Source organism: Gorilla gorilla, chromosome 5 (assembly GCF_029281585.2).
Source record: "Gorilla gorilla gorilla isolate KB3781 chromosome 5, NHGRI_mGorGor1-v2.1_pri, whole genome shotgun sequence".
NCBI lineage: Eukaryota > Metazoa > Chordata > Mammalia > Primates > Hominidae > Gorilla > Gorilla gorilla.
In genome coordinates, this window is record NC_073229.2 from 43,537,022 (window position 1) to 43,550,248 (window position 13,227).

Consider the following 13,227-nt stretch of genomic DNA (forward strand, 5'->3'; position numbering starts at 1 on the left):
TTTCTGTTATAAGTTCTAGGAAAAGCTCATGTTCATTATATCCCTTTTCCATTTCTGAAACAATTCACCCATTTTACATTTCCTGTTTATTTGTGTGTGTGGAAATTACAGAGCCTAGAAGTGGCACCACACTTGATATCTCAATATTTTTAATATTAGCCATTCTGATAGGTGTGTGGAGATATCTTATGGTTTTTATTTGTATTTCTTAAATAACTAAGGATGAGTTGAGCATCTTTTCATGTGCCTATTTTCCCTCTATCTTTTTTTGATGAAGTGTCTTTGCCCAATTTCTTTTTGGTTTTTTATTATTGAGTTTTGAGAATTATTTACACATTCTGAATAAAAGCCCTTATTATATATGTGTTTTGCAATTATTTTCTCCTGGGATCAGCTTGTCTTTTTATTATCCTAACAATGCCTTTTGATGAGGATATATTTCTAACTTTGATGAAATCCAATTTATCAATTAATTTTATGAATTATGCTTTTGGTGTCATATTTAGGAAATCTTTGTGTAAATAAGCAAGATTATCGCCTATGTTTTCTAGAAGGATAATAATTTCAGGTTTTATATTTAGGTCTGGGATTCATTTTGGTTTAGTTTTTATATATGATCCAAGGTATGGATGGAAGTTCATTTTTTTGCATGTGGATATCCAATTTTTGAGCACCTTCTGTTAAAGAGACTATCCTTTATCTATTGAACCTTTCTCAAATATCAGTTCAGTTTACTTTATATGAAGTAAATAGAATCGTGAGTCTATGATTCTATTTTGTTTCATTGATCTATTTGCCAATCTTTATGTCAATACCACTCTGTCTTAAAGACTATAACTTTATAATATGTCTTGACATCAGGTAGTGTTAGTCCTACAACTTTGTAATTTATTTTCAAAGGTGTTTGGCTATTCTAAAATCTTTGCATTTCCATGAAAATTTAGTTTTCAGTGCACAGTCCTCACATATCTTTTGGCAGGTTTATCCCTATGTTGAATATTTTTTATGCTATTGAAAATCGTACTGTTCTCTTTAATTGACATTTCTAATTATTTCAGCTTTTCTACATCTGAAAACATCTCTATTTTGCATTTGTTTTTGAAACTTTTTTTTTTCACTGGGTCTAGAATTCCAGGTTGACAGGTTTTGGTTTTTGTTTCTGTTTCGGTTTGTATTTTTGCACTACTTTAAAGATGTTGTTCCACTGCCTTCTCTCTTGCACTGCTTCTAACAGGAAGGAATGCTGCATTCAGCATTATCTTTGTTCCTCTCTCTATAACACATCTTTTAGCTTTGGCTACTTTAAGATTTTCTCTTTACTTCTGGTTTTGAGCCATTTGATTAGAATGTAACTTGATGTAGTTTTCTTCATGTTTCTTGGGCTTGAGTTTCATTGACTTTTTGGATCTGTGAATTTATAGTTTTCATCCAATTTGGAAAATTTTTGGCCATTGTTTCTTCAAATATTTTTGAAAAATGTTGTTTTTGTTCTCCCATCCTACTTTTCTGTTTTGGGCACTCCACAACTTACTGATGTTCTCATTTTAATATTATAATTTTCTCTGTGTGGTGCGTTTTGGATGATTTCTATTGTTGTTTTTAAGTTCATTAATCTTTTATTTTATTGTATCTAATCTGTCATTAACTCCATTCAGTGCATTTTTCATCTCAGATACTGTACTTTTCATCTCTATAAGTTTTATTGGGTCTTCTTTATATTTACTATGTCTCCACTTAACTTTCTGAACATACAGACTTATGCTATAATGTAGCTATAGTAACTATTTCAATGCCCTTGTTTACTAATTCTAAAATCTCTGTCAGCTCTGGGTTAGTTTTGATCAATTTATTATTCTCTTCATTATAAGTTGTATTTTTCTCCTTTTCTTCATGTCTGGTAATCTATGGTTGGAGCCAGACATTATGAATTATATCCAGCTGGGTGCCAGATAGTTTTGTATTCCTGTAAATCTTATTAAGCTTTGTTTTGGGATATGATTAAATTATGTGGAAATAGTTTGCCCCTTTTAGGTCTGGCCATCACCATTTGTTAGAGAGATCCACAGCAGTACTCCCTGTAAGACTAATAATTTCTCACTACTGAGGAACAACATTTATGAGTATTCCATCCAGTGACCCATGAATTATGAATTTTTCAGTCTGTCTTATGAAAATGAGTATTATCTCTGATTTTCTGTGAGTGTAGGCACCGTCCTCAGCCTTCACCAATGATTTTCCCCTGCCTACATGAATGAATGAAAAAGTCCTCTTTTTCATTCTTGATATTGGTTATTTTTCTTTCCTTTCTCTCTCTCTCTCTGTTTCTCTCTCTTTCTCTCTCTCTCTCTCTCTCCATCTGGCTAAAGATTTGTCAATGCTATTGATCTTTTCAAATAACCAATTGTAGATTGAACAAAATCTCTTTTTTGGTTTAAATCCATTAATTTCTGCATGTATTTTTTTTTTTTTGGAGACGGAGTCTCGCCCTGTGGCCCAGGCTGGAGTGCAGTGGTGCGATCTCGGCTCACTGCAAGCTCCGCCTCCCAGGTTCACGCCATTCTCCCGCCTCAGCCTCCCGAGTAGCTGGGACTACAGGTGCCCGCCACCAAGCCTGGCTAATTTTTTTGTATTTTTAGTAGAGAAGGGGTTTCACCGTGTTAGCCAGGATGGTCTCGATCTCCTGATCCGCCCACCTTGGCCTCCCAAAGTGCTGGGATTACAGGCGTGAGCCACCACACCCGGCCTTCTGCATGTATTTTTGTTATTTTCTTCCTTCAGTTTGATTTAGATTTACTTAAATCATCTTTTTCTAGGTATTTTAAGGCATAAGCTTAGATCATTAATTTGAGAACCATCTTTTCTAATATAAGCATTTAATGTTAAAAGTTTCTCTCTAAGCATTGTTTTAATTACATCCTACAAAATTTGATATATTGATTTTCATTTTCATTCAATTTGATTAAAAACTTTCCCTCGTGTCTTTTTCTTTAACTCATTGGAAGTATGTTGCTAAGTTTTTAAATATTTAGGGTATTTCCAGAGGCTTTTCTGTCACTCATTTCTAGTTTAATTTTATTATGTTCAAAGAACATATTTTCTATTATTTTCAACTCATTTAAATTTGTTCCATCTTATTTTTGCAGGCCATAAATTGTCTATCCTGGTGAATGTTTGAAGCACACTTGAAAATAAGTACTCTACTGTTGTTGAATAAAATGTACTTAATCTGTGTTCTTATTCTATTGATTATTAAGAGAAGAATATTGAGGCCTCCATCTTTAATTGTGGATTTGTTGATTTCTCCTTACTCTTCTATCAGTTTTTGCTTCATGTATTTTGAAGTTCTGTCATTAGGTGCATATACATTTCAGATTGTTATGTCTTCTTGCGAATTGGTAATATTCCTTGTTCTGAAGCCATTCTTATCTGACATTAATATATCCCCCCAGTTTTCTCTTGATTAATGTTTCCATGGTAACTAACATCTTTGTTCCCTGGACTCTGTACAGTCCCAAGAACCAACAGGACTCTATCTCTGCCCTCAAAGAGCTCACTGTCCAGAAGGGGAGTTAAATGTATAAACAAATGAATGCAAACTAATGAAAGGTTTGAAAGTAGAATGTAAAAGCTGCTAAAGTGGAAGTTATGGAGGGAGCAGTTCTTTCTCGATTTCTAATAACTAAATGGAAGGCTTTGGGACAAATGCGGAGGTTGGCAAAATTCAACCCCTTGGTGTTTCGTGTTTTGTCCTCTCTAAGAAGCTTGAGCCTTACTCAGGATGCCTTGCTCCTGTGCTTACTCTGAGACAAAACCCACAGCAGCACCTACCTCTCTGGATTTCTTCCTTCCGTGTCTTACCACTGACCTGCAAGCCTATCCCCTACTGCCTTCAATGGCAGCAGAGTATGACTGATTACCCTGTGATAATAACACAATATGGTGGGTTAATAGCACTTTATAATAGGCAGGAGAACTTCCAAATTTTTTTATGGCATTGACTAATTATTCCCTTAGATTAAGATATTTTGTTTTCTAGGATTTATCTGTCTTGACTCATTTCCTTTGGAAAACTATACACAAAATATACTTACTGAGGAGAATCTTTCTGCATATGAAACTCTGGGAACTGGGAGATAGTAGCTTACCAAAGATATAGAAGACAAAGGGCCACCCAAGGGTTTCACTAATGAAGCCACCTATGAGGATGGCAGTAAAGCATCCCAGTAACATTCCTGCAAAGAGAGAGAAAGTAAGCTGTGGGACTCTAGACTTCTACCTGGCAAACACATACAGATTGATAGATGACATATTATAGAGCAGTAGCTTTAAACCATAAGGAGACGAGCATATTAGAATGCACAAACTTCAAATTTATGATTTAAGAACATATAATTTCATATGTTCTCCTGAGAGCACATTTTTCTGGTAGCTCCCTATAACATAGCAGATGACTGTCATACTTCCTCTCATGTTCTTTTAATTACACAAGTTATATATGCTTATTGTAAAAGTAAACTACTACAAGGAGCCAAAGTTCCCCTCATGTGCCTTCCTAGCCATTCTCACTCGTTTCTCTAAAATTAACCATTAGTAACAATGTGTTATATAATATATAATTGCATACCTTTTCTTTTCTGCACACATAAATAATATATATCTACACATAGTCATCCTCTTGGTAAATGCATTACATAATATGTAGACAGAAAGCTAGATTTTTCTATAAATTTGCTAATAAATATTTTAACTTTTATAGCTTTTCAGAATGTTCTAATATGGTAGGGCATGTTCCCTTTTTATTACTTTTTCAAGCATTTCTAGGTGATTGTGTTTTTTTATTTTCCAGATGAACATTAATATTAAGCCATCAAATACTATATATGTGTATAGGTATTATCATTTTTAAGTAAACAGGATCATAATGTTTCTATTGTTTTGTGACTTCACTTTTTATTCAACAATTAGTCTTGTAAGCGTTTTTATGTCATTCTAGAGTCTACGCAGTTACTCTGAACACAGACATAATTTATTTCTGCACAATAGAATAGCAGAAGTGGACTTGCTAGGTCAAAGTCTAGATCAAAGGCTACGTGCATTTTAAATTTTGGTAAATACTGACAAAGTACCTTATTAGAAGTGTGTAGTACCAAATTAAATTGCCAAAAATATTGGGTTTTTTTTTCTCGTCTCTTTGACAGCATTTAATATCCTCAAAGGTTTTTTCTTGTTGTTGTTTCTTTTTTTGTTGTTTGAGACAGAGTCTTGCTCTGTCACTCAGGCTGGAGATTTATTACAATGGTGCAATCACAGTTTACTGTAATCTCAAACTCCTAGGCTCAAGCAATCCTTCCACCTCAACCTCCGAAGAAATAGAATGACGGGTGCATGCCACCACACTTGGCTAACTTAAAAAAATTCTTTATAGAGATGGGAATCTTGCTGTGTTGCCCAGGCTGGCCTTGAACTCCTGGCCTCAAGTGATCCTTCCATCTTGGCCTCCCAAAGCACTGGATTACAGGCATAAGCCACCATGCCCAGCCCCTCAAAGTTTTTAAAAGTTGCCTTTCCGGCCGGGCGCAGTGGCTCACGCTTGTAATCCCAGCACTTTGGAAGGCCGAGGCAGGCGAATCATGAGGTTAGGAGTTCGAGACCAGCCTGGCCAACATGGTGAAATCCTGCCTCTATTAAAAATACAAAATATTAGCTGGGCTTTGTCGGGGGCGCCTGTAATCCCAGCTACTGTGGAGGCTGACGCAGGAGAATTGCTTGAACCCAGGAGGCGGAGGTTGCAGTGAGCCGAGATTGTGCCACTGCACTCCAGCCTGGGCGACAGAGTGAGACTCTGTCTCAAAAAAAAAAAAAAAAAAAAAAAAATTACCTTTCCAATATTAATGAAAAAGCGAAAAAGAGAGCTAGGGGTGGTGGCTGATGCCTGTAATCCCAGCACTTTGGGAGGCCGAGGTGGGAAGATCAGTTGAGGCCAGGAATTCAAGTCCAGCCTGGGCAATGAGTAATATCCTGTGTCTACAAAAAACAAAAAGTAAAACATTATCCAGACATGGTGGTGCCTGACTGTAGTTTCAGCTATTCAGGAATCTGAGGCAGGAGCATCACTAGAGCCTAGGAGTTCAAGGCTGCAGTGAGCTGAGATCATGCCACTGCACTGTAGCCTGGGTGGCGAAGGGAGACCTTATCTCAAAAAAAAAAAAAAGTAGAGTAAATAATAAAGAGTATCCCATTTTAGTTTCCTTTTTCATAGTAAAGTTGCACATGTTTTTCTATCTTTAACTATTACTTTTTATTTCTTCTGTGAACTGTCTGTTCATAATCTTTTTATCTTTGTTTCTTTTGCTTGTTTAATTTTGCCTTAATTTACAGAATCTTTATGTATTGGGAATGATCCTTTGTCTGTATGCTGGCTGCAATTATCCTCCCATCTTTAACTTTTTTATGTTGTGTTTTGTAATTCAGCTGTAAGCTTTTACGGAGCCAGATCTCTCATTCTCCTCTATAATGACCTCTACGTTTACTCTTTTGTTTAGAAGATCTTTTCCCACCACATAACGTAAAAAAAAAAAAAGAAAAAAAGTCACTTATTTACTTGTGTTGCCTCATTTAAGCCCTAGTAGTCAGATTTATAATTGAGTAAATAGAGAGAAAAATTAAATAACTTGCCAAAGTTCACATTGTTAATAACAGGGGAAGGTAGTGTTGGAAATGAGACTGCCTGACCCCAGGCCACAGATACATGGAGATGGAAAACAGCATCTTTTTCTACCACTAAGTCCACCAAATTTGCATCTTTTCCTTGAACTCTCTGCCTTTGCTTTGACTATAATGGGGGGCAGGTTCCTGCATTGCATCCATCCAAAGCCAGGTCCCTTCTTGTCCTCTGGACCCCATCTCCTCCAATCTATCCCAGGTTTGGACTCCTAAGAGTATGTATTCTCTCTCTGCATCCTCACTTCCCTCCTCAACTCTTGAATGTTTCCCATAATTTCTGAGTACACAAGCATATGTTATTCGTGAACTTTTTTTGGAGGGGATGGAGTCTCATTCTGTTGCCCAGGCTGGAGTGCAGTGGCATGATCTTGGCTCACTGCAACCTCTGCCTCCTGGGTTCAAGCGATTCTCATGACTCAACTTCCTGAGTAGCTGCAAATATAGCTTCCTGTGGCTCATGATAAAAACAAAACAAAACAAAACAAACCCTTCAGAACCCCCTCCATGCACTTTGACATTTCTGTGCCTCTCTTCAAGGCAAAACTTCCCAAAAGGCTGTGCTAACTGCCTCCATTCTCTTTCTTCTTGTTCTTTCCTCAGCCAACTCCCAACACACCTCCATTTTCACTCTCAAAACACTGACACGGTTCTTGTTCAGGTGTTTTGTGACTTCCACCCTGCTGGACTTGTGGCCACTTGCTCAACCCCAGCAGCATGTGGTACAGTTGGCCTCTGACTGACTGTTGTCTTGAGGCATCTGTCACACACACCTACCTTGTTTTCCCACTGCCTCATGGGAAGCTTCTCAGAACATTTGCTGGCCTGTCATTCTCTTCTGTCTAAGTCCTGAATGCTGGAAGTCCTCACGGCTATTCCCTTGATTTTCTCCTCTTCTCCATCTATGTTCTTTCTCTAGGTGGTCTTGTCCAGGACCAGGGCTTTAAATACCATTCCTATTGAAATACTGAGGAATTTTCAGTATGTCCTGTTTTTTCTCATGTCGCTACCGAATTCCAAATTATAAACCAATCTCCATTCAGATGCCTAACAGTTCATGGCTAATAGTTGATTTACATTGGCTTATTTAATGCTCAAATATACACACACAAATACATATACATGCATTCACATCTATCATAGATTGATATCACATGTATCAACCTGTGTGTGAGCTGTATCATATATATGTTCATATCTAAAGTGTATTTGTTTTGTTTTTATGTTTTGGGCTTCATTAAAGTTGTATCATCCTGGATGTCCTTTTCTAAGACACTGTAATGTGTTTGCTGTATTATATGAGAATATTCATTTCTACCTTAGAAAATAAATAAATTCACCTTATAAGACATTAGTCAAATATCATAAGATGTGTTGGGTATTGATTATAACAAAGTCAGTAATTTGAGAGATATGGATAGATGAGATTCATAAACTATGTAAATTAAAGATAAGTAATTTACTAAGAATACCATGTTTATCTTTGAACATAGATATAAAAGGATATGAAGACTAAGAGACAAATAATGTTAGTCAGGCAATAATTTTAAACATGAGTCTCTGAACATTCATGGAGGTTTAGAGGCACTCAATCAGGGAAGCACTGAAGCTTGTGAAATTCAAATGTGGCCATCTCTTCCCAACTCTGCATTCAGTGACTTGACTGAATCTTGAAATCAGCTATGGTGGGAGTGTTTAGAGCACAGAAACTGATAAATACTATAAATGAGCTTATTTTCCCCCCTAAAAAGTCTGTTTAACAACACAGCACTGCTGACTCAATATTTGTCTGGGCCTAATTCAGCACCCACTGGAGATACCCATTCTGTCTCCATGTGCTCAAGAAACACAAAGCCATGGCAGTTAGTTAGTTCTTTAGGGAATGGAGCTGTGGCCAGCAGCACTCATCCTTGTGTTTTTCCCATTCAGCAAGTGCATGTCATTGGCCCTGATGCCTTTCCTCTGGACACCCCTGTTTGAACCTCAACTCTGGTTCTCAGAACCACACCATCAGTGGTAAGGCTGGTGCAGCAGAAAGACAGAGAAAGGATGTTTGAACACTTGAACATTTTGCACACTTGATTCAGGTCATGCAATCCTTCTACCTGCTTGTACTCTATCTCACATGGGTTAACATACCCCATTTCCACTCCTCCCCCTTACTTTTTACCCTGTGTTTTAAATTGACTGTAACTGTGCAATTACAGCACCTAATGTGGTCTGTGAGCCTATCTGTTCTATGACCTCTGGGATAGCTTGTCTGGTAGTGTACCTTAGGCTACCAAAGTATCAAGGCATTTTCCTTCATGATAGATGTGCTTTATTCATACAACATTTGTGTTTCTAAGATTAATCTATGTTGTTTCATGCAGCTACAGTTTCTTCATTTTCACTGCTGTATGATATTGCATTATTTTTAGATTAAAGGTGTTTGGGTTAATTTTTCTTATCAACTATTAAACCTGCCTTAAATATGAACTACCAGTTCTGTTTGGTCTGCTCAGTCCCTTAAGTTACTAAGCTCCTTAAGTGGCTGCGAAGTTTCCTATCTACAATAGATGCACCTTTCTAGGCTCCCTTAGAAGATACAGTACACCGTGTCCTAGAGGCTGGCAATGCTTGAGCCCTTCCACTAAAGGCAGGTGCCTTCTGGGGTAGTCCTATGCCAACCTTATGAGCTGAGCAATTCCATCCACCAGTACAGTCGGCAGAGGAGCCCCAGGATCATCAGAAATGGTGATTTCTATAAGATCTACTGAGGAAAGCAGGCAGGTTCAGCTCACTCCACCTGCTGATGGGATTCTCCAGTGGCTTTCTGTTGGGTGTCTTCAGACAATCATGGGCTCTATGCTCTCTAAACTAGGTTTGGAGGCCAGAAAGGATCACCTGCCTGGAGCCTCTGAAACAGCCCTTCAACACCGAAGATGAGAAAACTTCTGGAACCTGCACCCTTTGTAGGCTACTGAGATTCCTCTAGATACTGTCATTTTACCTATTCTGGTTGTTCAGTCTCTATATACTCAGAAGTGAGAGGAAAGGGAGTTGCTACTTTCCATAAGGTCAGTGTCTTCAGTCCAAGTCTTTTAACTTTTCTTTCATGCTTTCCATCTCCTGATTTTCTTGTGCTGTATTCTGAGATAATCCCTCAGTGTGATAAACAAAGTGAATTTTCTGAGTCCAAGTTCTAAATGGCAGAGACTAATCTTCCAGAATTGTGAGGGCTTTAGAGTGTGCTGTCAGGGTGTGTGTGTAGCTTATTTTCTGGACTTGAAGGGTCCCTGGCTTCTTGGTACTCATAAATTACCTGGAGAGTTACCCTTTTGTTTCTCACCCAGCACCCACTTTAGCAGTCTCCTGTTTCTTAACCATACACTGTCCATTTTCCACACTTCCCCAGTATAACTTAGACTTCTTCCTCCAGAATATTCATTCAGAGCACAGTGTCCAGGCAGATCATTGTCAGCAAGAAGTTCTCAGGACAACTGAGAGCAACTCCAAAGAAGATTAAGTTGAATCTTGACCTTCCACTGAATAATAGTAAACTCCCAAATGTCAGGAATTAATATATAAAGATAAAACCATATAAACTGAAGAAAAAAAAACATGGGTGGAGTTTTTTTTATAAGCTTTCCATCTATGACTCAAAATCCAGATGCCATGAAAATGATCAATTTGAACACATAAAAGTACTTTTTAAATGCTCCAAGTCATAGTAAAGGCAAAGTCATGGCACAAATGACATCCTAGGGAAAATAACTGAAAGTCATGTCATAGATAAAGGACCAGTCTTTTTAATTTAAAAATACTTCACTGACATTGGGCAGATGATGAGGAACCATGCAATGAAAAGTTGTCAAGGAACCCAGTGGGAGAATGTTGGATTGTAGTGTACCCATTTGGATTACATGTCCTTACCTGATAAAGCAATGCTGCAGAGTCTGCTTCGTTCATGTGGAGGGCCCCACTTTTCCCAAATTGCAAACTGACCCCCAAGTATTGAGGACTGAAATTAAAATGATTAGAGTTCTTAATGTGTGGTGCCATGTAGAAATTCATATCCAACTCAGATTTATAAAATATTGGGTACCTGGCTTAGGCCCTGGACTATTCGAGTTACAATGAGCAAGACTATTCCAAAGTCAGCGGCCAGAGGGATGCATAGAGTGAGAAATGAAGTTGCAAACAAAGAAATGCCAACCACTCGCTTTGTTCCTACTCTTCCAGCCAGGTATCCACTGGGAGCCATTGTCAGTATGCCACCATAGCCAACAGCACCAAAGATGATGCCTTGGATTTGAGGAGACCAGTCATACACAGGAGCCTTAGAGAAACAGAGAATGCTGTAGTAAACCTTACACAAAAAGGTTCTTACATACCCTAGAAAGCTTCTTTAGACCTTTTGCTTGCTTTCAAATCACTATTTTCTCCATTAAAGTTTTTAAACATACATACTCTAGAAAAATAAATATCCAAGCAAACAAACAGCAAAAAGAAAAGCACAAATTTATATCTTATGTTGCTTACCTTTGCAGGAAGACTCTTTGGGGCTTTACTTAGGCCACCAAATGAGTCAACAGGCAGCCCCTCAGAGGAGTCATTGAGCTGGGATTGAGGGCTTGTGCTGTTGACCATGGCTACCATGGTGATGTTCATGATGACATTTTGTGCTATCATTGTGAAATTGCAGAAATGTAAGACGAGGGCTATTCCATAGCGAGCAGAACATAAACTTGGAACTGGAAATATTATGACATCATATTAGTGTTTTTTAAAATTGAGCTAACATTAGTTTTTCACAAGATATGATTTAAAAAGTACCTGATCACTTAACGATTTAAATCATTACTTAAATGACACTTCTGTTGGCTTTATGAAAGGAAGATACAAAAGGAGATCACTGAGTTGAGCTAAAGGACGTTTTATACCACAGCTTTGTAGAGCCTAACTTGATCTCGGGGATTCTGTTCATCCTAGAATTTTGTATCTACCATTCCCAGGTCATTGTGTTCTACAGTTGATGAAATTACTCACAAGAAAATGCATATACATATGTGTGTGTGTGTATATGTAACACATACATATGAAAAGAAAATATATACATATGAATATGTGCACATATTTAAATAGCTACATATAATTTATAATATATTACATATAATATATATTACATATAATATATATATTATTACATATAATATATGTATATATTATTACATATAATTACATACATATTATTACATATAATATATATTACATATAATATATATTACATATAATATATTACATATAATATATATAATATATTACATATACGTTGTATATATTTATAATATATTACATATACATATAATTATGCATGTATAATTATATATACATGTATAGCATATAATTTATATGTGACATGTATTGTTATATATAATGCACTATATATTATGTATAATATGTATAAATTTTATGTATGTAAATGAAATGTAAGTTACACTTTGAAGAGAGTTGTCCATTGGTATAGATGTATTCCATTCACATCTTCAAGTATTGAAGATATACTTTCATTTAAATTTTGAGATTAAACTCCAATGAAGATTCTCTCATTAGAGAAATTGACACCCACAAACTATGAAAAAATCAAGCGAAAAATAGTGGAAAAAGAAATGAGCACAGCATTCAAATAATGTGTATTTGTACAGCCAGGAAAGATGGCAACTAAAACGCAGAAATCTCATTCTCCCTTTTCCAGATCCTGGCTAAATTGTCCAAAAAATGTAGTAAAACATAGGGAAATCAGCATTTGTGGTTGAAATTAAAGAACTCTTCAGAAGTTAAAATCTGGGAAAAATATCAGATGAGATTGAATGGTATAAAAGTTTCAAAGGTTAGGTCTCTACTCAACTTCTTAAAAAGTCTTGCAACATTATATTAAGTGAGTAGAAGGTATCCTGGCAGAACACAGCTAACAGTCTAATTTGAAGAGCAAATAAAATATAAAATGTATGAGCCAAGAAGCTGTATTTATCTGGGCTCAGATTTATTACACAAGGACTTCAGGCAGAGCAGCTCTTTGGAACTCTCTCCAACCCTTTCACTTTTTTCTGTGTGGGAAGAAAGGGGACTTAGATCAATGAGATTGGGTAAATAAATGGAGCATGTGTACCCTTTCTCTTTTTTCTGCGTGGGAAGAAAAGGGACTTCAATCAATGAGATTGGGTAAATAAATTGAGCATGTGTAGCTCTGTATCTTCTCCAACTGCCTGGAAGCTGTCTACTCTCCTACCATGTAGCTACTTTAGCAGAGCAAGCCTGGGATTGTCCAGTTCACCCTATGCTTGGGTGGATAAATCTATTCAATGCAGGAGAAATAGCAGGGAGCTGGATTGACCACTCTTCTAGGCCACGTCCTCCAGTCCAGATTTGACATCTTCAATCAATCATCGAACAAAACACTTATCAATCACCTCCAATATTGGGCCCTAGAAGTGTAGCAGCAAACATAGCACACAAATAGCCCTG

General features: G+C 37.0%; 1 protein-coding gene across 3 annotated transcripts in view; it reads right to left on the reverse strand.

Annotated features, from left to right (window-relative positions):
- SLC17A3 (solute carrier family 17 member 3) overlaps nt 1-13,227 on the reverse strand; it is a 38,900-nt gene that overhangs the window by 15,291 nt on the left and 10,382 nt on the right. For all 3 annotated transcript variants that reach the window (XM_019029663.4, XM_004043364.5, XM_019029662.4), the window contains 4 exons: nt 11,245-11,456; nt 10,808-11,041; nt 10,636-10,723; nt 4,146-4,232 (listed from right to left, as the gene is read on the reverse strand). In XM_019029663.4, coding sequence (XP_018885208.1) covers nt 4,146-4,232; nt 10,636-10,723; nt 10,808-11,041; nt 11,245-11,456 — 621 coding nt within the window. The remainder of the gene's footprint in view (nt 1-4,145; nt 4,233-10,635; nt 10,724-10,807; nt 11,042-11,244; nt 11,457-13,227) is intronic.